Genomic DNA, 27,210 nt, shown 5'->3' with positions numbered 1-27,210 from the left:
GCATATTGGGCGATTGACGACTCCATTATTGTTGAGCTCGTCGGCCGGCTACATTGACCTGCGCACCACGTGACCACTGCATGGGTAGTGACACAACACATAGGGTGTGTAGGTTGCTCGGTGGTGCTCCGCTGGAGGCTCCACTCATGGGTAGTGTGATAGGCAGCGTGGTAGCACACCGGGGTCCCTCCCCGTCATTGTGTACCGGGAGATGAGAGCATGACGCTCCCTCCTATAGTGAGGTTGGAGGATAGGTGTACTCCGGTGCATCCCGTCCACTCGGTTACTCTTCAGGGGTAGTGACGGCAGAGTGCACGGTGTCACAGCCCTACCCACGCGGTCTCACCATTGTGTGTGAGATTCTGACTGGCGTCAGGGGTGACCATGTCATTTGCATCATATGCACAGATTGCATTAATTATGATTGATGCATTTTGGTGATTGCATATGATTGACATGCATACAGGTTATATGCTTTTGCTCTGACTATCTTTATCTGTGTATGTTTACAGTCAGTTGCACAAGCCTCGCAGGTGAGTACAGTTTATTTCAGTTATGCATTTTCTTATTATTCTTGCTATAGACTGTACCTTATGCCTATTGCTGGTTACTACAGTTTATTTCGGCTATGCATATCTGTTATTCTGTTAGGAGACTATACCGTAGGTTGTATGGTTAGAGAACTGTACTCTTGATCCCATGGTTTAGGAGACTGTACCTTAGGCTATTACTGGTGGATATATATTGTTGTACATGTCTATTGGTCTACCTGCTGAGTTCTTTGAACTCACCCCGTTGTTACTATTTTTTTTCAGGTTGAGGCCGTCAGGAGAGATTCCAGTCGCTAGGCCCCTGTGTCGCGAAGATTTCTAGATATCGTTTTCTGTATTCGCTTTTATTCGTATACTTGTGATGTGGGTTGTATTGTGGACTTTATATCGAACATTCGGGTTTGCTACTTTGTTTTCCACTGCGAATATTTTATTACTTCGTGGATTTCATTTCTTCGTTGTAGTGGAGTAGGATGTGTACGTATATCTTCGTTGATTTCTATATCATCTTTTCGTTAAATATAACTGCGTGGATTGTTTACTATTTGTGTGTATTGTTCCGGCCGAGTGTGGCCGAGGTATGGATATATGTATACTGAGATTCATATTGTCCGCCGTACAGGGGAGATGCTGCCGAAATTTCTTCGGACAGGAACTACCTGGGGCGTGACAATTTATTAGGCATAATGAGTATAAGGGACTCAAAAAAAACCTCTTTTCGCTCTATGAACTTGAAGGTGTATGAAGTCTCATATTCGACTGTTCCAGCGAGGCGATAGAGATTCTATTTAACTTAGGTTAATCTAGGTCGAAGGCAGACCTAAGTCAACGTAATACTTCCTTGAAACACTTTGGTATTGCTCCTAGATCAGAATACAAATAATGAATCATAGCACATGGAGTCATCTCATTATCTTCCTCTAAAGATAAAATATGGTAGAATAACTGATCTTTACATCAGTTGATGGAAGAGCCCAATGCAACAAAGCGTGTGCATAATCAATATTTTAAAAACAAGGTGATTAAAAAATAAATAATAAATAAGTTTCTAAAATTATTTTGTTTTCTCTCGAGAGCTTGGTTTTTATTATTCATGTTTAAAAAATTTAAATGGAACTTTATTTCTAAAATTTTTATTACCTGAAAGAATCGTATTATTTACATTTTAAAATCTCGTCAGATTATTGAGAATCGTGAAATTGTCCGTGCGGCTTCGAGAGCTTTTCCAGAGAGGAAGAGAAAGGTTTTGGCGATCGATTTGGCGATGGCAGATCCCGATCCTTCGAATCGGCGATGCCGGCTTTGCTCGGGGCATCTCTCAAAGGAGATGGTTAGTGATAATTCATTCTTTTAGATCTTTGGGTTCATTTTGTGCGAGTCTTAATTAACTGGGTTTCTTTCTTTTTACATAAATTACTCGCTATGTTGATTATGGGTTGCGTTTGATGGAAGGAAACGAGCCGTTGGACTGTGGCCCCGTTGATACGTGATAGCTTCTCGATGGTGGTTCCTCAAAACTGTTGCTCGTTCTATAATTTGATGCATTTTTGTTAATTACAATGAATGTTAATCATTTGTGTGTGTGTGTGTGTGTGTGTTATGGTTAGATTGGTACTGCTGCTTGTGGAACTGCAAGTGCATTTTATGGATTTAACTATGGTATAATTGCAAGCTTCTCAAGTTCGTTTCTTTTTTTTTCTTTGGTCAGCTTTTTTTCCTGTTTTCGTAGCTCTGTTTCATGGATTTAACCTCTATGTCGCCTATTGAGAATTAAACATATCTATATAGTCATTCTGCCTTTTATTAAAAAAAAATCTAGGTTTATTGTTTATGTAATATGGACTTTAAGATTTTGCACTAGGTCTATTCATGCTTGTTCCTGATAGCATACACAGCCATGCTATTTGGGCAAGACCTATTTTCTAAATGTTGTGGTCTATTACATGGCTCTAGAATGAAGGTGAATTTACAGCCAGCATACCACCATCACAAATTTGCATGAGTCAGTAGCGAGGGAAACAATCATTTATACATTTCATCAGAATGATATTGACAACTAATATGTGCCAAACATTCATCTCTACCACTGCCTGATACCTGGACAAAATGTTTCATTTAAAATCAGAAATTTTCTAAATATTGATAAGCAATCATAATGTTTGCCATAAATAATGTGTTATATTTAAATTAAATTGACTTGCAGAGGATACCATCCTAAGCATGCATGTTGGTCCTTCAACCATATTTTAGAATACCATATCATACAATACTATGTTTTTCCTAATATTAACTTTAAATTCTTTTGATCTGCAAATATTATTTTTTTCTCCAGAGTTATTTGACATTGCCTTTTTCTTTTTCTTTATCTTTTCAGCTATGCCTATTGTTAGGGGGTTGGTCACTGGGCCTATGTGGTTACACTTTTTTATTGGTGTAAGTACCTCTATGTGTCATTCTTTGATGCATGTTCTCTTTACTTCTTCCTTTTTGATTTAACAATGATTGATTAGTGGATACTTTTGTGTGAATTATGACCTTGATTTTTTTCTAATCAATTTGGTAATAGTAGAGCTGGAACTTATACTCTTTGTTCTTAGATATCTTTGCGACAACTCTTCCACTCTAATTTTGCATGAAAATCAATTTTGTGGGATCATTGCTGGGTTTCGTAGAGAAATAATTTTCTAGGAATACTATGATAACTTGTCTGTATCTTTTCCTCCATATATTTGCTTCTTTCTGAATCATCATTGAGATGATGCCCACACTATAGAGTTTTCTTCATTGGCATTGTCTTCCTTTGTCAGAATCGTTAATCTAGTCAATCAGCTATTTGCAACAATGTGGCTGTCTTTCCTTGTATGTTTTTAACCAACAATTGAATCTTCATCATGAAAGTCAACACCTTGGGCCTGAATGAATTACATGATTGTGCGTGCATAGAAAGCAAATATGACAATTCATACCATTGGTCCCGTGTAGACCGGCTAGGGGAGGGAGGGGGTTGAATAGCCTGCAAGTTAGAATTAAAACCAATCTTTTGCTTTCCCTTTAGCAAAGACAACACACGATAGTTAGTCAAAAATAATAACATAAAAAGAAAGTAAGAGAATCAAGGTTTACTTGTTTTGTAACCGGGGAGGTTGTTAATTCAAGCTAATGGAAGCTCACTAGAATTCTCCTTTGATATAGGCGGAGAAGCCTCTTACAGAAACTTGAAGCACGAATAGAAAAATAGAATTCGTAGATGAAAGTACAAGTGTCGTGTTCAATTCCTAGGACCAAGGCTCTATTTATAGCCTACTGGCCGAATTTATCGTTGGCTGATGTGGCAGCTCCGAGCGCCCCAGTGGTGCACTTTATCTACTTCGCAACGGCTCTTCAATGGCTTGATGATAATACTTTATCCTCATCCGGGCACCTGGCCCGATTTGAGCGCCTGGAGTGTTGCTGACGTGAATTCAAACTCTATTCCCGCTGCAACATCTCTGAAAGGGTGTCTGTGCTGGCCCAAGGTGGTCTGGGCATTTGGACTGGCTCGAGCGCCTGAAGTCTAGCGCATGGACTTGGTCGAGGCACCTAGACAAGTCAACTTTGTGTTGACTTGCCCGGCTGCTGCTCCGGTCGCTTGGGTGATTTTTCGGTCATCCAGAGTTGAGCTCACCCGAACCCAACTCCAGTCTTCTCTTCGAGCAGTCTTCTGCTTCAGCTTCTCATCCCTTGGAATCGTCGTGTGTGTCCTTCTCATCCGTTGATGTACTCTTTCACAGCACCTCGTTCCTTGGATGCACCGAGTCCGTCGACTCGCTTTCTGTGTCATCCTTCTCGCTAGCTGCATCTTCGCTCAACTTCTTGTGTTCCTAAGTTTTTGTACACTTAGACACAAGGATTAGACACAACAAAATTTAACTTAACTCGGTTGACCACATCACAATTATCCCAGGGTACTTATAATCTCCCCCTTTTTTATGTGCATCAATCCGAGTTAAAGTTAGGGTAAATAAAGATATGATATTTTATTTTGTGAAATAAAATAACAAGTTAAGCATGAATTTTGTAATAAAAAAGACAAATGGGGAAAATACGAAAAATAGTTTAGAAAAATATTGGAAATATTTCTAGGGGTATAAGATAGAATTATCAGTTATATGATTTTTTATGAAATTTAAATTCAAAAAGAAATAATCTTTAATCAATTAATCAGAAGTTTTTGAAATGTGTTGAAAAATCTTGAAATTTTTTGGCAATGATAATCATAATAATTTGAAACCATGATAAAAATTTCAAGTATAAAATATTTTTATTTTAACCATAAAAAAAATTAAATAGATAAAGTTATTTTCAAAAATAAATATTTAAAAATTGTTTTCGAGTTCTAAAAATCTGGTTGATTTTTCTAGACATGCAAAATACAATGGTAATTTCACGAAAAATCAGATTTTTTAAAATTAATCTCCGAAGAAATTTTAAATCTTAAATTACATTTTTCGATAAAAAATTCATAAAAAATAGATAATTGTCGAAAAATTCTGAAAATTTTTACTCTAACAGAAAACATAACTTTTGATAACAGAAAAATTTTGTTTTTGAAAAATCAATTTTCTAAACATTTTTAATCATCAAAACTCATTTTTCAAATGAAGAATTTTTAAAACTAAATATAATGAATAGAAAATTTCAAAAATATTTCTGTGAGTAGATAATGTTTTTATTTTGTATAAAAAAATTCAACCTAAATGATGAACAGTAAGTATACGAAACAATTAAATTTGGTAAGCAGTATTAAAATTAAGCTAAATTTATATTTGGGGCATGCATAAAAATTAATTTAATTTAAGACTAAACATGATTCAGGAACCCAAAATAAGTTCCTTCCTCCTGGATTTATCAAATGCTTTCTAGGAATAAATTTTCTATTTACTTTTACAATTTGACCCCTATGGTTTTGTAAATACTAGTTAAGCTTTGAACGTGCAGAATTTTTAAGATATTCTATTTGTTCTTTTAATTTTGCATTTCCATTTTTAACTTTATCAAATTCTTCTAGTGGACATGTTTTGGCTAAGATGGTTTCCAAATTTACATTTTCCTTTTTCAATTTATTATTCTTAGACTTGAGTTTGCACATTGATCTAGACATTAATTTTATACCTTCGTAAAGTTGGTTAGAAGGAAGAAGTCATACCTCACTTACCATGTCAGTCTCGAAGTTTGACTCCCCCTTCATTGTTGCTTTTTTCAGATGTAGCTTTCCTTTCATTGATGCTCTCCTCTTCGTGACTCGCCATTAGTGTTAGTCCACATACTCCTCCAGTTCGAATTCTGATGATGATTCGTCCCATGTTGCCTTCAGATTCTTTTGCTTCGATTTGCTTGGCCTTTTGTTTTTCTCCTTCCTTTTCAGCTTCGGACAGTTATCCTTGATGTGCCCTTCTTCATCACAATTATAGCATCTGATCTTTCTTTTACCGCTTGGATTTTTCTGGGATGCAACTCATTAAACTTGTTAGATCTTAAAAACTTTTTGAACTTCCTTACCATATACGCTTCTTGATCCGAGTCGAGTGAGGAGTCTGATTCTTGCTCGTTCTTTTTAGCTTTGAAAACTAGGTTTTTAGTTGGATCCTTTTTATTTCTTAGACCTGCACATTAAGTTTCATGTAATTCTAAAGTTGAAAATAGACTTTCTAAGATACTTACCTCAAAGATCCTTAGAGATATAGAAAGAATCTACTATGGATGTCGGGGTTCTTGGGAAGGTATTGAAAGTTAGGGTTGTCAAAAATGAACCTGACCCGACGACCCAACCCGAGGCGACCCGAAAAAAATCAGGTTCGGGTTGGGCATTTTCGAGTTCGGGTCGGGTTCGGGTTGGAGAGTAAAAATTTTTCGGGTCGGGTTCGGGTTGACCCAGGTTGACTTAAATATAGGGTTTTGTGGGTTTTTTTGGGATTAAATCAAATTTTATTTTAAAAATTTAGATGTTTTTATGTATATTAATATCATGTTTGTATGATAATGATGGAGTATTGAGATAAAAGTGAAGAATTATAGGGAAAATAGTCCGAAAAAGTCGTTTTGAATCAGATTTTCGGGTTATATGGGTCGGGTTCGGGTTGATCGGGTTGGTCGGGTTCGGGTTCGGGTTGAGGTGTTTTGGGTTGAACTCGGGTTCGGGTCGGGTTCGGGTTGGGTTAAAAAAAAAAAAAAACTCAACCCGACCCAACCCGACTCGACCCACTCGAATTGACACCCCTATTAAAAGTGTATCGGAGAGAATCCCGATTTGTTATCGTCTCTCTGAGGTTGGTGATTCCGGTGATCAGTTCTCTAAGTTTGGCGTGTAGCTAAGCAAATTTTTCCCCTTCTTCAAGTCGGTGATTTCTGAGTTGGTTCCGGAGCAGATCTCTTCTTGCGAGTTTAGCCTCCCAGGTTCCTTCGTGTAACTCCAATAACTTCTCCTAGAGTTCTTTGGCTGATTCATAAGTGCCGAACCGGGTGGCTTCTTGTGGCAATAGTACGTTCAGCAGATAAAACTTGGTCCGGTAATGCTCTTTTTTAGCTCTGTGCTGGTCTATGAGTGTTACAAAATCAATTTTATAATTAATAATATATTGAAGTTAGTCTTGAAGAATACCTCTATTTTTTTTCTTTAAGACGAAGGCCCCCTCAGACTTTGGTGAATGAATGCTTGCTCTGGCCATTTGTGTTTTAGATGGCAATTAGTCCTTCTGAAGCACTCTTGCTTTGATACTAATTGTTGGTCTTGTGTATACAGGCTAGAAGGGGAGGGTGAATAGCCTGCAAGTTAGAATTAAAACCAATCTTTTGCTTTCTTCTTTAGCAAAGACAACACACGTTAGTTAGTCAAAAATAATAGCATAAAAAGAAAGTAAGCGATTCAAGGTTTACTTGGTTTGCAACCGGGGAGGTTGCTAATCTAAGGTAGTGGAAGCTCACTAGAATTCTCATTCGATGTAGGCGGAGAAGCCTCTTACAGAAACTTGAAACACGAACACAAAAATAGAATTCATAGATGGAAGTACAAGTGTTGTGTTCAATTCCTAGGACCAGGGCTCTATTTATAGTTCTACTAGTCGAATTTATCCATTAGCTAACGTGGCAGCTCCGGGCGTTTGGAGCAGGTCCGGGTGCCTAGTGATGCACTTTATTTGCTTCGCAATGACTTTTCAACGGTTTGATGATAATACTTTATCCTCGTCGGGCCCCTAGACCAGTCCGGGCGTTTGGAGTGTTGCTGACGTTGACCCAAACTCTATCCTCGCCGCAACATCTCTGAAAGGGCGCCTGTGCTGACCCAAGGTGGTTCGGGCACTTGGACTTGGTCTAGGTGCCTAAACAAGTCAACTTCGTATTGACTTGTTTGGCTACTGCTCCGATCGCTTGGGTGATTCTCCGACCATCCCAGCTCACCCGAACATAACTTCGGCCTTCTCCTCGAGCAATTTTCTGCTCCGACTTCTCATCCCCCGAAAGTGTCACGTGCGTCCTTCTCGTCCGCTGATGTATTCTTCCGCAGCATCTCATCTCTCGGATGCACCGAGCCCATCAACTCGCTTCTCGTGTCATCCTTTTCGGTAGCTGCATCTTCCACTCGACTTCTTATATTCCTAAATTCCTGCACACTTAGACACAAGGATCAGATACAACAGGACCTAACTTAACTCGGTTGACCACATCAAAACTATCCCGAGGTACTTACACATACAACCTCAAAGATTGAGAATCAAAAGAATATAACACTAATACCATGTCTACACAAGCACTTAAAATACAAGAACATAAAGGTACAAGTTAGAACAGATATGTAGGCAGAGCAAGATCAGATTTTCTAGAGGAAAGCTTGAGGCCCTGATATGAAGATGTCCTGTTGAATATACTAGAGGGCAGTGGAAGGTTGTGATATGCTCTTGCAGAGGATCTTCACAATCTCGTATGGTTGTCATGTGGCCCTTAGGTTAAAAGAATAAATTCATGAGACTACCATACAACATGCCATGCTTTATGGATTTTAGTCTTTGGATAGTTAGCTGTATGTTAAAAAAGTTAATATATCAGTGATAAAAATACTAAAATGGTTGCATAGGTTGACTAGAAAGATAGAATAAATAAATAGCATATTCTAGAGGAATAGTGTAGCTCCAATAAAACAAAAGAAAACAAAATGGTAAGGTGGTTTTGACATGTTGATAGCAATTATAGATTTTATAAGCTATATATACAAGTTGAAACTTAAGTTACAAGGTGTTAGTGCAATCATGCTCTAAGTGATCGGTTTTAACTTGGGTTTTGGCATTTGTGCAAAGGCTTTAAGTTAGACCTTGCATTCGTGTTTAATATATGTATTTGAGTTGTGCAAAACACACATGGATCTTAGAGAGCTCGTGCTCGACGATGTCAAGTGTTGATTAGAACTTGGTGCAGTCAAGGCAATACGCTCAGTAACTTAAAGGTCCATTTTAGTTCAGAGAAGGATGGCATGAGACATCAAGGCACAACAATGAGAATAACTAGAAAGGAGAACTATGCAAGTGAAGCATGAAGGATAATATATAGAGTGAGCCGAGGTCTCGGTGTATCCGGGAGACAACATTAGTGGCAAAGTTAAGCTGTGGAATGTAAGCTATGGTACATAAGTTGTAAGAGTTGAGAGAATCTTTCTTTGGGAGAGGGTAGATTTCAATTTAGGCCAGACTCAATCGATTATTAGGATGATCATCGGGCTTCCAATCAACTAGGAGTGAATCTAGTCGACAGGTGAGCTTAGTTAACTAAGGAGTCGGCTTCGGCAAATAAGCTAGCTAATAGAATATTTATATTAAGGTGACTCAGTCACTTACCTTTCGACTAGTCATGTTTTTAGCCAACATGTCTAGGTTGATAATTAAATGATTTTGAGTATAGTTGGATCATAGATATAGTTGACTGAGAACATGTGGGTGATCGAGAGAACTTCAGTATTCATGTTAGATGCATGAGACCAATAATAGGGAAATTATATATTTTTTATGCATGTCAAGCCATCTCCTAAGAAAGAAAGCTTCCCTCGCCCAAAGTACATGTCGCTCTTTCACATCTCACTTACCAAGCATCCTCCTGGACTTTTTTATGTTGGTGGCTTATCGTCCTTGACCTACCAGGACTTCTCGTCGACAAAGAGGTCTCGCCTCTCGGTCTTCCTTCATCTGCTTGGTATTTGGTTTACCTTAACGTACTGAGACTTCATCAACCAACACCTATTGAGCTCTCCATGGAACAAGGTGAAATATATAGGTGAAGCATAAAGAATGGCAGATGGAACAAGTCGAGAGTTCAATGCATTTGAGAGACGAGGAACCTAATGGGAGATGACCTCGGCGGTGAAGTCAAGTTGTCGTAGATAAGCTCTTATATGTCAACTGTGTGAGAGATGTGTGTGTATCCTTAGGGGAGGGGAGAGGGTAGACCTTAACTTAGTCGAGACCTAATCATTAGGATGATCATATTCGGACAACTTCTAGTCGATTGGGAGTTAATCCTGTTAAGTGGTGAGCTGAGTTGATTAAGGAGTCGACTCAAGCTGGTCAACTAGCAAACAGAATGTTTTTGTTAAGGGTTGAGTCGATTGGAGAGTCAACTGAAATGTGTTGTACTCTACTGATAAAGAATTCTAGTCGACTTATAACACAACAAGAAAAACTCACTGATATAATAAAGTTGTGCTGCAACAGTTGAATGATCTAAGGGCTACAGTGCAGTAGCCGACTAAAGGTGGGATCTAGTTAATTCAAGTAGTTATCAGCAAACATATGCTAAAATGATTGGGAAACCAATCAACTAATGGTGGATCCAGTTGATTTATTGGTGGTGATAGATCGGCAAAACAATAAGTAAAGTTTGAAGGTGTTGAAGACTATATAAAGGGGATCAATGTGGACGTTTAAAGGTTGCCAAAATAGAGATTGAATAAAACTTATTTAGCCTTCTCTTGTATTCTATTTAAGTTTTTCCTCTAAGCTCAATTGTTGTTCATGTTGTAATAGGTTTCTCCGCCTCTAGAGGGTATCCACAAAGGAGAAAAATAGTGATCATTCTAGAAGTGACTAATGAGTTATAAGCCAGGGAGTTGGAACGAGGGTCCCAAACTATGTTATATGTCTTGTTAGGGATTGTGGTATGTGCAATTGTTTATATTTTTTATTTTTGATGCACTAACTTTTGTATAACTAGGAATTATCAAGAATAATAATGCGGGTTGACGAGAAGAGGGAAATTGAGAAGAAGGCAAGAAGAGATAACCACTATCCTTCAATTTTCTCAAAAAAAAGAAGAATTTTATATGATAACAAAGGATTAATTTTAAACAACTAATAGACTCAAAACCTAAGATTTTAAAAAAAGAAAGAAATCTCAATATATAGACCTCGATTCTAGTTTTGTAAAGAAAGAAAATAAATTCTAAAATAAAGAAAAAAATATTAACAATTCTCATCTTGTAAAGAAAGGAATGGAATCCTAGTAAAAAGAAAAAAGATTCATAATCTTAAAATCTCTAAACGGATTCAAAATCTAAAAATACAAAAGATAGAAATTATCAAAAATACCTTAATACCGAAAATTATCAAAAAAACACCCTTAATACCAAAACTACCTTAAATACTAAAAAAATATTAAAAGTAGTAAAATGATGTCTGGATCCTCATGCATGGATCAGCCGTCCGGAGTTGAAGAGAACTCGTCCTCGAGTTCAGAGTAGTGTTAGGTGATAACCCGGGAGGAAGATCATTTGACATCAAATCAGCAAAATCTACTAACAACTGCTGGACTTTCACCTCAACGCTAGATAGCAAAGACTTTTCACTCATGAAAATACGACTAGTGTTGCGGATCAAATAATGTCTAGATCTTTCGAGTAGGACAAGCCAAGACTGTAGCAATTTTGCAAGACATGGTCTTCCCTAAGTACTCTGAAGATGCTTGTATTGTGGTGCAATCATGTCCACATTCTTGTTAATATCAGCTTGGGAATGTTTAACAAAATCCAAGAGTACTGTAGTCTAAATGCTTTTCCTTCCAATATCTCGACGGCATCAATGCCCTTGTCCATAAGATCAATCTTTGATCTTGTGAACCCAGGAAGATCGGTCTCTCTATCAATTTCATCTTGGATCTCCTTCCTAACAAGAGCTAAATTAAATGAATTTGATGTGGGAATTTCTTGCGAAGATTCAATGCCTTGGTCGTCCAAAACTATTGAATTTTCAGTCCTTTCATGCTCATTTATACAAGGTTCCTGGTTCTCTGTAGAGGAAGTTTCCAAGCTTGCTCCATCGCCTTTGTCCATATGTGTGCCTTGATTGATACCCTGCAATGGGCATGTCCTCAAATATGGTCTTTCAGTATTTTCTTCAAAGCCCAGCTTGTCAGCCATTGTTGTTCCACGATTGGTAGGCATATCGTCAACTACATTAGTCACTATGTCCATGATAGGTAACTCAGAAGCAGGAGCATCAGTATCCATGTGCATGTTAATGTATCAGAAAATGGAACACTATGCGGAACTTCCAAAGACAACTCTCTAAGTACTACATCCACATTGTTGGACTAGGAAATAAATGCATCATATTGACGTGAATGGCAACAAGCTACTCCAGGAGAAGAAACTACAGCAACTTTAGATTTTTTTGAAGGAAGTTTAGTGCTAACTAAGTTGCACACAGTTAGCACATTGCCCGTTCAATTTGAAAAGGCTCAGTTGTGTTAGACTCATATGTTTGAATTTCCAAACCATCATGAGAAACATCTTGGTCCACTACTTTGAACTCCTCCAGTGTGAATCCAGAATCTAACAATGGAATGTTTGAAAAAATTCAACTAATTTAACAACAACCGTAGAGCCAGGTAAGTTGCACAAGATATTTTCTGCAAGAACATCAACAGTACTAGAGCTCAAAAGACCAACTTTGTTGGGTATGTCCATAGCTATTGAGTCTTCGTTGTAAGAATGGATTTTTTTGTCTATATAGAATTACCTTGTAGGACAATATGAATCCGGCGAATAAAGGATCATCATTAGGCACTTCATCCACTCTATCATCGTCATATACCGGCTCGCTAACCACCTCGGTCTCATCTCCTATATCTTCCTCAATCAACAAACTCTCACGAACGATTAAAGTCTCAGGGTCATCACCATAAAGTACCTTGTCAACTTCTTCTAAATCATCTTCAAATCCGTCAAGGTCTTCTTGGGCATCGAAGTTATCATCCTCCATGGAGAAACCTAATCACCCTTGGAACGAGGCTTGAGTGTACCCAAAAGGAAAAAAGTGATCTTTCATATTTTTCTTCATCTTCTCTCAATCATTGATCTTGGCCTTGCTTTGTTGGTCTCGTGAGTGCCGCAAATACTCTCACCATGATGATGCTAGACCCCTTAGTTTGAAGGCAACCAATTTTACCTTCATCTGATTCGGAACTTGCTTATAGTTGAAGAGCCGCTCCACCTTCTTGATCCAATCAACAAATTTCTCTCCCTATGACGTACTAGAAAATTCAGATAGATCAACTCGAAATCCGAGATTCCCATGTCGATCCTCTCGACCACGTATCTCGCGATCTTCAAGATTTCATGTCATCGCTGCTACACGTTGGGTTAAATCTAGGACTTGCCTCTGTAAATCCCCAATCCTCAACCGTCTTTCACAGTGCTTAGCTTTCTCAACTAGAACTTGTCGCGAACACGACCACAATGACCTTCTATTGGATCCAACGCTCAATTTCCTCAATCGGACATTGCCAGAGATAACCACCGTCCTCCAAGTTTCTCCAAAAAAAAGAAAATTTTATATAATAACAAAGGATTAAATCTAAAATTTAAAGAAAGGAAAGAAATTTCAATATATAGACCTCAATTCCAAACTTACAAAGAAAGGAAACAAATTCTAAAACAAAGGAAAAAATTATTAGCAATTCTCATCTTATAAAGAAAGGAAAGGAATCCTAACAAAAAGGAAAAAGACTCATAATCCTAAAATTTCTAAATGGATTCAAAATTCAAAAATGAAAAAGATAGAAATTACAAAAAATATCTTAATACCAAAAATACCAAAAATTACCAAAAACACCCTAAATATCAAAAATACCCTAAATACTTAAAAATATAAAAATTACTAAAAGTAGTAAAAAGATGTTTGGATTCTCCTGCATCAGAAACTCAGCTATAGAAATAATGAGACTTGAATATTTTGTTGATATAATCTTTCATAGTGTATAATGGGCTATCCAACCTCCCCTAAGTAACTTTGTTGGGACTAGCACATTTTGATGATGATGATCACTTGAGTGAATAACGAGTTCATGGAAACTAAAATAAAGTAAAATACTACATAGAGGTGAAATGGACTAATTCCAATGCTTTTTTATTCATTTGTTGATCAGTCTTATCTATTGGATTTAAATTATGGTTTTGCCCAATTTGTTTGCTTTGCAAGTGCTTCACGATGTCAAAAGAGCATTGACATGAATTTCATCATTTTCTCTTTCTTTGTCCTTTTCTTTTTATTTTTGTATTATAAAAATCACTCTGCTATCCTTTCTATTGTAGCATCATTCAAACAAAAATTACACTTTCTGTCCTTTCTAATGCAATGCTACGTTAACATCCCCCAAAATGCCCTAATCAAACCCTGACAAAAATTTCCTTCGGGTCTAGTTGAATGGTTAGTTCAATTCCATCGTAATTTTTAGTGTCACGCCCCCAGAAGAGTCCCTGTCCGAGAAAATTTCGGCAGCATCTCCCCTGTACGGCGGACAATCAAAATTTTCTACAAGCACTAAATACTCAGCCACATGCGGCTGGAATAATAACAGTAATAAAAATCAATCACCACGCAGTTTATATATATATATTCAGCCTCTGGCTGACACAACCACGCAGTAATAATACTCTGACTCGAAATCCACCCTACTCAACTACACTCGTAAAGCCCAAATCCGATTTTTCTTACCTCTTCTGCCGTCCAGGCAGGCATGTAGTAGAGTAAATCCAAATCAATACGAAAAGTCCATCCAACGGAAAGATTCCATACAATATCCATATGTAAGTCCAAAAAAAAACTAAAATAAAGTCTGATAGCGAAAAGCTAAAATGAAACAACTCAAAACCAAGAATGGAGGTAGACTACGTGCGATGGGGACTAATCGAACTCCCTCCGATCAACACGAAAATAACAACAATGGGCGGGGTGAGTCCACACTCGGCGGTATAGTTGATATGCAAGTAAAGAAACAACACCTAGCACTAATCACGCGTACAGTCTCCTGAAGAAAGATAAGAATGCATCCGAAATAAACAGGAGGATACTGTACTAACCAGGTCCCGAGTATAAGGTCAAACGGTCAGGGATAAGGAATCACGTATGCCAAACATAGGTATCCAACAATACGGCGTATAAATCGTGAAACCAAACACAGCAATAAATGCATCATGCGTATGATGCCAATGATGTCCTGGTCACCCCGACGCCGTCGATCATCTCATACCAAAGTGAGGCCGAGTGGAGACAACCGTGCACTCTGTCGTCACTACTCCCGATGAGTGACCGAGTGGGCTATCGGAGTACGCCCATCCTCCTACCCCAAATCATAGATGGGGAGCGAATGCTCTCAACTCCGTACTCAAAGACGGGAGGAATCCTGCCGGATAACACGTTGTGTCACACTACCCATGAGCGGACCAACGGTGCCTAACAGTCCCTGCTGCAACTCATCCTGAATCGACCACTAACCCACGAGTGGTGGTGTGTGCAGATCCATAATGGCGATGTGCTCAACAATAATGGGCGATTATCGCCAAGATGCAATCATGATGCATGGCAATAACCATATAAACATCCCGACCTAATCCATATATATAGAAAAGTGCACCTAGGTCAACGAATCATATCGAATCAAAGGTACACGTAAGGTATAAAACCTAGGTCCCGAACATGGTCAAGCACGGTATCACTACCCCTATAAGCACGTATAAACAGGTAAAATATACCGAGATGCAAAACCAATCAATCAATCAAGCATGTAAGATTTGGGTAGTGATTAACCGAAACAGATAAGAAACACAATTAATACAACATGTTAATTTAATTACTAAGCATATCAAATGACATAAGTCAAAAGTACCCGCCTCCAAAAATAGAAAGGTCCAATCTAGCAAATCCAAGTCGAGACGCCCGTCTCGAATCAGAGTCCTGCGTCAAAACAGTATATATATTTATTTAGCTAAATCCAAACGAAATAGCTAAATAAAATTCCCAAAACTGAATTAGGACAAACCCTAATCACCACAATACAATTTATCTAATTAAACCTTCAATCAAACCTGCACATGATCATCCATCTAAAATAATCAAATCCAATCATGATCTACATAAAGGATTAATTATCTAATTCAATTCTACATATGATCATGAATTCAAAATGATACTATGATCCACAACCAAGATCAAATACCTACACATAAGCCTAATTCAACTTAACCAATTGGTATCAAACTTACTACACATCAGGTATCAATCACCCTACACATACCTCAATCTCCAATCCTCTGTTCTTGATCCAAAACCACTGATGATGCTGATTTGAAGGCTGCCAAAAATCAAAAACACCCCACAATACACCAAACCTCACCAATCCGTGACCTAGACTAGAAGCAAAGAAAAACATGAACTGAGATCTAGCCACAAACCTAATTCCACAGCTAGGTATGGCCCTTACCTTCCCAATTCGGCTACGGCAGATCACAATGAAGGCATAACCACTGTGAAAAGCAAACTAGGGCACAACCTGTCTTCGGCATGTCAAACAGAGGAAGAGAAAGGGCACCGAGACAGAGAAGAGGTGAGGAGATAGCCGGCGGTGGTCGGCGCTAAAAACTTAGAGCTCGGCGTGGAGAGGCCGGCTCTTACTCCTGTGGCCGGAGTGTCTCGGGAGGATGAGGTACACAGCCCGGACGGTGGTGGTTTGTGCTAGGGCACGGCGACGTCGTCGGCAGAGAAGAAGGGATAGGAGAAGAGAGGCGTCGGCGCCGGTTAGGGCAAGGAAAGAAGTCGGGCGCGCGGTGGTTTCGAAACGGAGAAAAAAGAATAGCTAAAAAGAAAATAATATTTAAAAGAAAATCATGCATTTCCTCATTTAAATAGGGAAGCCCAAACAGGCTTTTCCGGAACCCAAATTTTATCCCCGTTGAACTTATCCGTACGAGCTCCGAAAAATTCCCGAAAAATTTTCAAAAATTTCGAAAAATTCCCTTAATCATATTCGCCTATTTCCGGTATTTTACATTCTCCCCCACTTATAAAAATTTGGTCCCCAAATTTCGTTATCTACCATCAGCAAGTACTAACAACAGATATAGAATATAAATGCTGAACGGTAAATAAATCACATACCTCAAGTGAAAAGATGGGGATATCGAGCTCGGATCATATCCTCGAGCTCCCAAGTAGCCTCCTCGTCCGAATGATGCTGTCATCCGACTTTAACCAGCCGGATAGTCTTGTTCCGCAACTGACGCTCCTTCCGGTCGAGAATCCGTACCGGAACCTCCTCATATGTAATGTCAGGCTGAACTGGAACTGGAATATCTGCCAGCACATGTGTCGGATCAGGCACGTATCTCCTCAGCATCGATACGTGAAATACATCGTGTACGCCTGACAGGGACGGTGGTAGTGCCAGCCGATAAGCTACCGCTCCGATCCTCTCCAAGATCTCGAAAGGACCTGGTTAGTACAGTATCCTCCTGTTTATTTCAGATGCATTCTTATCTTTCTTATCAGGAGACTGTACGCATGATTAGTGCTAGGTGTTGTTTCTTTACTTTGCATATCAACTATACCTGCTGAGTGTTGGACTCACCCCGCCTCCATTGTTGTTATTTTCAGGTTGATGCTGTCAGGAGGGAGTTCCAGTCGCTAGTCCCCACTGCACGTAGTGCTACTCCGCTGCTGGTTTTTGAGTTGTTTCATTTTAGCTTTTCGCTATCAGACTTTATTTTAGTTTTGTTTTGGACTTACATATGGATATTGTATGGAATCTTTCCGTTGGATGGACTTTTCGTATTGATTTGGATTTACTCTACTACATGCCTGCCTGGACGGCAGAAGAGGTAAGAAAAATCGGATTTGGGCTTTACGAGTGTAGTTGAGTATGGTTGTGTCAGCCAGAGGCTGAATATATATATATAAACTGCGTGGTGATTGATTTTTATTACTGTTATTATTCCAGCCGCATGTGGCTGAGTATTTAGTGCTTGTAGAAAATTTTGATTGTCCGCCGTACAGGGGAGATGCTGCCGAAATTTTCTCGGACAGGGACTCTTCTGGGGGCGTGACAATTTAGTGGTACGTTAACATTAGAAAGGACAAAAATTACACTTTCTGTCCTTTCTAATGCAATGCTACGTTAACATCCCCCAAAATGCCCTAATCAAACCCTGACAAAAATTTCCTTCGGGTCTAGTTGAATGGTTAGTTCAATTCCATCGTAATTTTTAGAGCCTCACTCGACACTGTGGGGCGTCTTTGAATGAACTTCAAACCATCTGGGAAAACCTGGTTTTGAAAACTATGTGGATTTGCTGCAATCTTGTTTACAGAATATTATGGATTTGCTATTTATCAATAGAATTGATGTAAAGGCTACTATAATTATTGATACCAGTATTTTAGCTACTTTGGATGTTAAGTTCATTGAAACAACTCAAAGTCATGAGTTTTGTTGAAGTGATCATCCATTTATTTAACGTCTCATTGAGTGTTGACGTAAATTATCTTTCAGGCTCCACCTGTAATTGTTTTCTCATCGGCTTGTGCTGGATTGGCAGGTCAGATTATGTTTCTATGAAACATTTACTCTCCGCGCTTTCAAGTTGTGTTATTGTTTCTCTTGCGCACCATTGCATGTATATGGACACTATATATCATGCTAGATACAGATGTACTGTTATGCTGGTTGTTTGCTAGCTAGATTATGTGGTACAAATCTTATATTCTTGTGTTTATAAGTGCAACAACCACTCTAATAGTACAAAGCAGTTAGGATTCATATAGTAAGCACAAAAGATTGGTAAATATGCGCCTATAAATTTTGTATAGATGAACTTTTGTCCTGTATAGTCTTTCCAAATAGATGGTCATAGTCCTTGCGACCACTGTATCCAACACATGCATTTTTTTGTGTGATGCTTCAAATTCTCTATGTATTGAGAACTTCTGTAATTAGGCTCCACTGGATAACTATGCATGGATTTAGAGCTATGTGCATGGTACATGTGTTTTGTAGTTTCTATGTTCATTGAAAATTTTCCTGTACACGAATTTAGAAACGGCTCTTTGTGTTTCCTACCATTCATATAAGAGGGTGTTCACTTGGAAGTTGAAAACAGAAAACTCCTTTTCTTCAATAGATATATAAAGGCTTTCCTTCATTACATGCATCTGCAGTTTCTAGGCTATTTGAAATTTATTGTGCACATGAATTTATGAGTTACTCTGTATTCCATGTCATTTATATACATGAATGCTTACTTTGACATTGAAAACAGAAAACTCACTTTCCATAATAGATATTTAAAGGCTTCCTTTCATTCATCTCATGGTCATCGGTTTCGTGCTTCACTTTGTACATTCATATAACAAATTAATACCAAGTGTAGTTCGACCTAGGTATTTGGTTGCTTTTGGTCATTGGAGATAAATGCAAAGTTTGAGGCAGAATAATTTGGCAAGATACATTACTTTGACATGTAGCAATGTGTTTGGATATCCGTGTACAACAAGAGTTTGATGCTGCATTGAAGTAAAAAAAAAAAATGAAAAGAGGTGTCTGGTAAAGACTAGGAGAAAATCAATGATAAGCTTATGGCATCATTGGGCTTTGTCTAAGGACCACAAGTATTTTGTATGATGGAAACTGATTGAGGAGTTAAATAAATTGGGGGTACAAGTTCATGATCAAGAGCATTATGAATCAACTATGTTAAAGAAACACTTCAGCTTTTCATTCAAGTCCAACTAATCTTGTGATAAAATATTTGAATGATGTTCATAAGAAGAGTCTTATTGATCAGCAAAATTTAGATCCAAAGTTGATCATGAAGACGAGATATTGCCATGTTGAATTTTTACCCTAAAAGTGTTATAATCTCACTACCAAAGTTTTGCATTGATTGTTAGGTTTTGGTTGCTGAATTTCGGAAGAAAGTCAAGCAGGCTCATAGGACTTGAATGTAGAACCCTTTATTGAAAGAAAAGGACAAAGCAGTAAAACTTCTGCAGAAGAGACAAGTCTCATTCTTAGAAGAATTATATGTCTCCAAACTGAAAAGGTTCTGTTAAGGATAAATGTGTCTGTTGTCATAATATGAGACATTGGATAGATTGTCCAAAGCTGACGAATAATGAAGAGAATAATGCAAATGTTGAAGATGGTGAGAAATTCTGATGTCCATCTTGCTACTTTGGTGGCAAGTAACTTTGATGAATCTGGTGGTTCCTTTTACACATTCCCGCGAAGGTTGATTCTCAACTTAAAGGATATAGGTAGAGGTAATATTTTGATGGATAATAATTGCATGTAGATGCATGATGAATCTTATAAGATAGAAAACATCATGCTGAATAGATACCTGCAGCATAATAGGGTAGCAAGGCACATAGATTATACTTTAATTATAGATAGTTGTTGTATGGCGTTCAATTTTGATTTGAGTAAATATTAGGATTAATTACTAAAAATATCATAAAGTATACAACTTTTAACAAATATATTACAAAGTTTTAGAATTATCTACCATAGTTTTTCTAAAGTCATAACAAATCTATTACGGTGTAGATTCTATAAATTTCTTGTTAAGTCATGACTGGACACCATGCCTTTTTACCCAAACAAACTAGATATTTATAAAAAAAATAAAATCATGTCCATCAATTGTTCTGATCCCTCTAATTCTATTTGCACTGTAATAATATTGGAAGCCCTATATCTGATCCATGATGGAGTTTGGAACCTAGTGATTCCACTTCGCTAGTTGGAAGAAGAGGTGCTATTGGTCTAATTGTCAATTCTTACTAGCTAACACATGAGAACTTAGCTAGTTGGAAGAAGATCCTCCATGGTGGTGCTATTGGCCTAATTGTCAATTCTTACTAGCTAACACTTGGAACTTACACAATTACATAAAACCTTAGGAATGAGAAAATTTCATGTAAATTATACTGAACTACGTATGAAATATGTTTCAAGCATGGTTCTCTTTTCTTTATTTTTTCATTTTTTTTACAATTCTTGTGTTTGGATTCGTTTCTCTTTAGCATGCTTGTTGTATATGTCAATGATTCCACCTATTTGGGCAGTTCTAATACTCATTATGGTTTTCAGGTGGGGCATTACCGGCTCTTGCTCAACTGGCCTCCTCATCATACCATGCAGCTGTGTCATCTTCAACATTATCACATTCCTCCGCGCATGAAGATACTATGAAAAGGAAGACATCATCTCCTCTATAGTTTGCATCATTGGTATTTCTAATCACATTAAACTCTAATATTAGTGTTCTTTTTTCTTTTTTTTTTTTAGTTCCTATTGTATATTATTATCACTCTCATATATGGATCACTTGTATGGACATATTATTAGCATTTGGATTAGGTTTTATATTTATAAGAAGATACATGACTGTCTATTCCGTCCCTCTAGTGCTATTTAATATTTTAAGATCTTTGTTCGTATATATGACAACAAGATAGATAGGCTCTATGCTAAAAGTATGAAAATAAAGTTTGCCTCTCGAACAGCTCATGGAGGCAAGTACTATGTAGGAGCTTTGGCTGTAGGTGAAGGTTGTGAAGAAAGACCAAAGAGATGTTGAATAAGGAATATTAAAGCTAATTCTTAGCTGACTCAAAAGAATGCCACACTAATTAAAGAGATGAAGTCTTTTGAGCCTAGCAAATAGGGCCTTCATGTTGAATCAGAGGTTTAGAATGGGAAGTCCGTGGTTTGTAGTGACAATTCTAGGCCAATGTCGAGGAGCAAAATAAGGGTGTTTTTGGTACGTGCGTTTTTCATTTTCATTTTTTGAAAAACACGCGTTTTCTAAAAAATGGTATTTGATTTGCGTTTTTCGTGCCTATTTTCTGTAAAAAATTTCTCTGCCTTTGTAGAACTCTTACTGAGAAGGATAAAGTTTAGTGAAACTTCAAAAAGTGATCAACTGACAAATCATAGGAGTAGGAGCTAGAGGTTGCCAAATCACGTTAAACCATTTGTGTTAGTTTGTGCTGGCTTGTTTTTGCTTTGATTGCTTTCCGTTGCATCAACTTTTTGTAGAAACAAAATTGAGATGAATGATAGGTTATTTACCTCTCCTCTAGCTAGGGCTATAAATGAATTAGATGTTTATGAATAAATTTGATGTTTAGTTCGATAAAGCCCTTTTACATTCATTCAATAGTAAAAAAAAGTATATAAATAAATAAGCTTGAATACTAATAGAATTGGTTCGTTAATATTAATGAATAAAGTTGAATAATTTATTTATTAACTTGTCTAAAATTAATTGTAATTTTTTAAAAAAAAATTATTCAAATACATAAAATATAGTAATTTATAAATTCTTATAATTTTAAATTATTTGTAATATTTTAAAAATAAAAATAAATATAATTTTCATGTATTAGTTAACCATTTAATACAACAACAACAACAACCAAGTATTTTCCCACTAGGTGGGGTCGGCTGTATGAATCCTTTTACGTCATTGAGCCTTATCTCCTATTATATCATCATCTATATTTAAATAAATTTTATCTTGTTTTATTATTGCTAACCAAGTCTTTTTTTGTCGTCCTCTTCCTCGTTTGATATGCATGTTTATCATAGTTTCACATCGCCTAACTGGAGCATTTATTGGTCGTCTAAGTACATGTCCGTACCATCTTAAACGTGTCTCTCGGAGTTTGTCCTCAATAGATGCAACTCCGACTTTCTCTCTAATGCTCTCATTCCTTATTTTGTCCATCTTCGTATGTCCACACATCCACCTTAACATCCTCATCTCTGCAACTCTCATCTTATGCTCATGTGCTCGAGTCATAGCCCAACATTCAGCTCCATATAATATAGCAGGTCTAACTGCGGTTTTATGGAACTTACCTTTAAGTTTAAGAGGTATTTTATGGTCACATAAAACACCCGACGCTCCCCTCCATTTCACCCATCCTGCTTGTATTCTATGTAAGACATCTCTCTCAATCCCTCCATCATTTTGTAAAAATGATCCTAAATATTTAAATCTCTCGGTTCCGGACAACTCGTCATCTCCTATCTTAACAATTGTTTCATTACTTCTAATATTGCTAAATTTAAATTCCATATATTCTGTCTTTAATCTACTAAGCTTAAAACCTTTCCCTTCTAGTGTTTCCCTCCAAGATTCTAGCTTAGCATTTACTCCTTCACGTGTCTCATTTACCAAAATAATATCATCTGCAAACAACATGCACCACGGTACTGTGTCTTGAATGTGCGCAGTGAGTTCGTCCATAATTAGTGTAAAAAGATAGGGACTTAGGGCTGATCCTTGATGTAACCCTATCTTTATTGGAAATGCTTCAGTTACTCCGCCTGAAGTCTTTACTCTGGTCGTTACATCCTTATACATATCCTTAATTAGTTCAATATATGTTACGCTAACACCTCTCTTTTCTAAAATTCTCCATATAATTTCTCTTGGGACTCTATCATAAGCTTTTTCTAAGTTAATGAATACCATGGATCTTGTTTTTGCTCCCGATATTTTTCAATTAATTGTCTAAGGAGATGTATAGCTTCTATTATCGACCTTCCAAGCATGAACCCAAATTGATTCCTTAATTTTTTTTCTATTACTTTTTCCCAAAGTTTGATAGTATGACTCATTAGTTTAATACCCCTATAGTTTGCACAATTTTGTATGTGTCCCTTGTTCTTATATAAGAGAACTAGAGTACTTATCTTCCATTGATCAGACATTCTTTTCATTTTCAATATCATGTTAAATAATTTTGTAAGTCATTCAATACCTTGTTTCCCTAAGCACTTCCATACCTCTATCGGAATATCATCTGGTCCAACGGCTTTTCCATTGTGCATCTCATTTAAAGTTTGTTTTACTTCTGAAGTTTGAATTCTACGATAAAAATTAAAATTTCTATGCTCATTTGACCTAATTAAATTACCTAAGTTAAGTTGATCACCTAAACCTTCATTAAAAAGTTGATGAAAATACCTCTTCCACCGCTCTTTTATTTCTCTATCATTTACTAATACCCTATTACATTCATCTTTAATACATTTTATTTGGCTAAGATCTCTTGTTTTCCTTTCTCTGACTTTAGCTATTCTATAAATGTCTCTTTCCCCTTCTTTTGTATCCAATTTTTGATATAAGCGTTCAAAAGTTTCATTTTTTGCTTCACTCACTACTTTCTTAGCTTCTTTCTTGGCTATTGTATATTTTTTTAAGTTTTCCTTGTTCTTACAAATATATAATTCCTTATAAGATATTCGTTTTTCCTTCACTTTTTCTTTTACTTTCTCATTCCACCACCAAGATTCTTTACTTAGTGGTGCATGTTCCTTTGACTCACCGAGTAGCTACTATTTTCAACTTTGATACCATCTTATCCCATGTTGTATTAGAGTCATCATATATTTCACCTAATGCTTGTACTTCTACCTTCTCCTTAAATATATTTTGTTTCCCATCCTTTAACTTTCACCACTTAATTGTAGGAATTGTATATATTTTCTTTCTATTGATACTATGTTTGAGGCGTATATCCAACACTACTACCCTATGTTGGGTAGTTAAGCTTTCTCCAGGGATGACTTTGCAATCTTTACAAATCTTTCTATCCTTCTTCCTAACCATAAGAAAGACAATTTGCGATTTATTATTCTCACTTTTGAATGTGACTAAGTGTTCTTCTCTTTTCTTAAAAAACGATTCGCTAATATAAGATCATATGCTATCGCAAAATCTAATATAGTTTTCCCTTCCTCGTTCCAAACCTATAACTCCCATGTACTCTCTCAGATTCCTAATTTTTCACTCCGACATGCCCATTTAGATCACCTCTTATTAAAATTATTTCATTTGGTGGAATATTTTATACTATTTCATCTAAGTCCTCCCAAAATCTTGATTTGGTAGCTTCATCTAATCCTACTTGTGGTGCATATACGCTAATTATGTTCATAGTTTCTTTCATCACTATTCTTAAGGGCTATAATTATTTCCCCTTTTCTAACTACTCCTACAATTTCATCCTTTAACAAACTATCTACAATGATACCCACTCCATTTCTTGTTTTACTCTTTCCAGTGTACCATAACTTAAAACCCGAGTTCTCTATCATCTTTGCCTTCTCGCCTATCCATTTTATCTCTTGTACACATAAAATACTAATTTTTCTCCTAATCATCATATCTACTACCCCCATTGATTTACCAGTGAGAGTTCCTATATTCTATATTCCAAATTTTAGATTATTAGTTTTCCTATCATATTTGTTCTTATCTAACCTATGGTGTGAGAACTTTTGCCTATTTAACACTACACCCAAGTTCTCATGAAGATGTAGCGGTCCTTGCTGAGACGTTACAGTCAGACCCTGTAACGCGAACTCTTGCATATTTATCACTACACCCGAATTCTGGAGATGTAGTGGTCCTTGCCGAGATGTTACAGTCAAACCCTGCAACGCGTTCCTTCCGGGGAACAACCTAGCATTAGCATAATAGTTTAATGGATTCATTCATTGAATATTTGTCATAGTTTGACGCTGGCTGGTAACCTAACGCAGCCCTCCTCCTTTATCCGAGCTTGGGACCGGTCATGACCGGTCATCATGGACGGAGTTTAGTTAACCATTTAATCTGATTTATAAAAACAACCTTGTTATTTGAGCTCGATAAGATTTTTAATAAATATGCTTGAACAAACTCAATAAGTGAATAAATAAGTTTGAACATAGCTAGGCTCAACTCGACTCATTTGCACGCTACCTCTAGCTTCTCTTGATCCAACAATCTAGAGATTCACAGTTGAAGAGAGCAATTTAGGCTTTAGAAGATAGGTTGTAAGTTGAAAAAAAAAATATTGATAATTCTTTGCTCAATTAATGTTGGAGATAAACGACTTTTCCCTTAGTTCGCGTACTAGGTAAATCCAGAACATAACTTGTGCCCACTCAAAAGTCAATTTTCAAAATATTCATCCCATTTAGGATTTGAATTCAAATTTTTTTATTCCTTCTCTAAATGTTTTTACCATGCACCGCACCCGTGGGGATTAAGTTTGTATTTTATATTTTGGTTGGAAGGATTATCTTCATATTGTGCACTTTGAGTTAATATGGCTAGGACTTAAAGCATCTCCAATGCAAGGTTTTTGGAGAGTTTTGGCAAATCGAAAAGTTGAACAAAAAAGTTCTAACCATTGTGGACATGAAGTTTGAGATTTTTAGTTTAAGAGCAATAGTAAAATTTCAAATCTAATTTTTTTCTTTCGAAATTAACAAGGTGAGTGAAGCTAGTAATTAATTAATAATGAGGTTTGAGGTTTATTGGAATATATTTTTTTATTGTGGAGAGAGTATAAGGTTTTTAGGTTTTTTTGTCTGTGATATGACATATTGGAAATTACAAAAAAAAAATCTCATTTAGAGTTCCAACCATTAGTGATACCCCTAAAGCATCCATACCAGTTTCCCTATCCAAAATGCATAATTTAGGATAAAAAAATTATTTTATTAAATTTAAATATTCACTTTTCAATATACTATATATCAACTTTCTTATTTCCATTCCCTAAATTTAGAGAACTATTGTTCATAAATGTATAATTTAGAGAATGAATAGGGTAACTGATGCAAAGATTTTTTAACTACTCTTTAAAATTTAAGGTAAAATTTTTGAATAGGGTATATGATATGGATGCTCTTGCTATGTATAAGGAAATGCAGATTTAGTTAAACTTAATTAGACCAAGACTTTTGACGACTGACAAAACCACTAGAAAAGAAAAGATATGCCCATCGTGGACACACCTTCATCGTCAAAAGGTGTGCAATTGTTCACTCCTGTTGGAAAAGTTTGTATATCTCTTCCACTCTTTAACTTTAGCTGGATCATTGAACTCTTGAGCTACTTATTGTGTGTGATACTGTTGTTTAGACAATCGAGATCAGCTGTGTGGAGCCGTATTTGAATGAATTATGGTGGGCATTGCACACGGCATCTTCAGCTGTGACGAGGACAAACTGCCCCCACAAATCAATGCTTTCACCGTCCGGCTGCTCCCTCCTAACCGCGCCTTCAATGCTCCTCCAACAATAATCAGATTTTAGTCAAGCTCTGAATCAGCTTCCGAGTTACCCTCCTCCAGCACTTTGCTGCTTGTATACGATTGTTGGAAATTGTCCATATTGAAATTAAAGGTCTGGTCAGTGACTTGATGATAAGTCGATTATTTAAATTGATGGAGCTTTGATATGATGATATGATATGAATCTTATTTCCTTTATGTTGTGATCGAGATATCTTTTTAGGTTA

The 27,210-nt window shown here is 36.9% G+C and overlaps 1 protein-coding gene across 1 annotated transcript; it reads left to right on the top strand.

Annotated features, from left to right (window-relative positions):
• The first annotated feature begins 1,708 nt into the window (after positions 1-1,708).
• Positions 1,709-27,210, top strand: LOC122008585. The gene is made up of 8 exons (XM_042564352.1): positions 1,709-1,881; positions 2,004-2,054; positions 2,159-2,210; positions 2,926-2,984; positions 17,495-17,540; positions 18,390-18,435; positions 20,991-21,130; positions 26,622-27,210. The coding sequence occupies exons 1-7, from the start codon at positions 1,816-1,818 to the stop codon at positions 21,079-21,081; spliced, it is 411 nt and encodes a 136-aa protein (XP_042420286.1). The 5' UTR covers positions 1,709-1,815; the 3' UTR covers positions 21,082-21,130; positions 26,622-27,210.

The sequence above is a fragment of the Zingiber officinale genome, chromosome 8A, assembly GCF_018446385.1.
Source record: "Zingiber officinale cultivar Zhangliang chromosome 8A, Zo_v1.1, whole genome shotgun sequence".
In the NCBI taxonomy this organism is placed as follows: domain Eukaryota; kingdom Viridiplantae; phylum Streptophyta; class Magnoliopsida; order Zingiberales; family Zingiberaceae; genus Zingiber; species Zingiber officinale.
The sequence above is the reverse complement of the archived record's forward strand: the minus strand, read 5'-3'. Positions and strand labels throughout refer to the sequence as shown.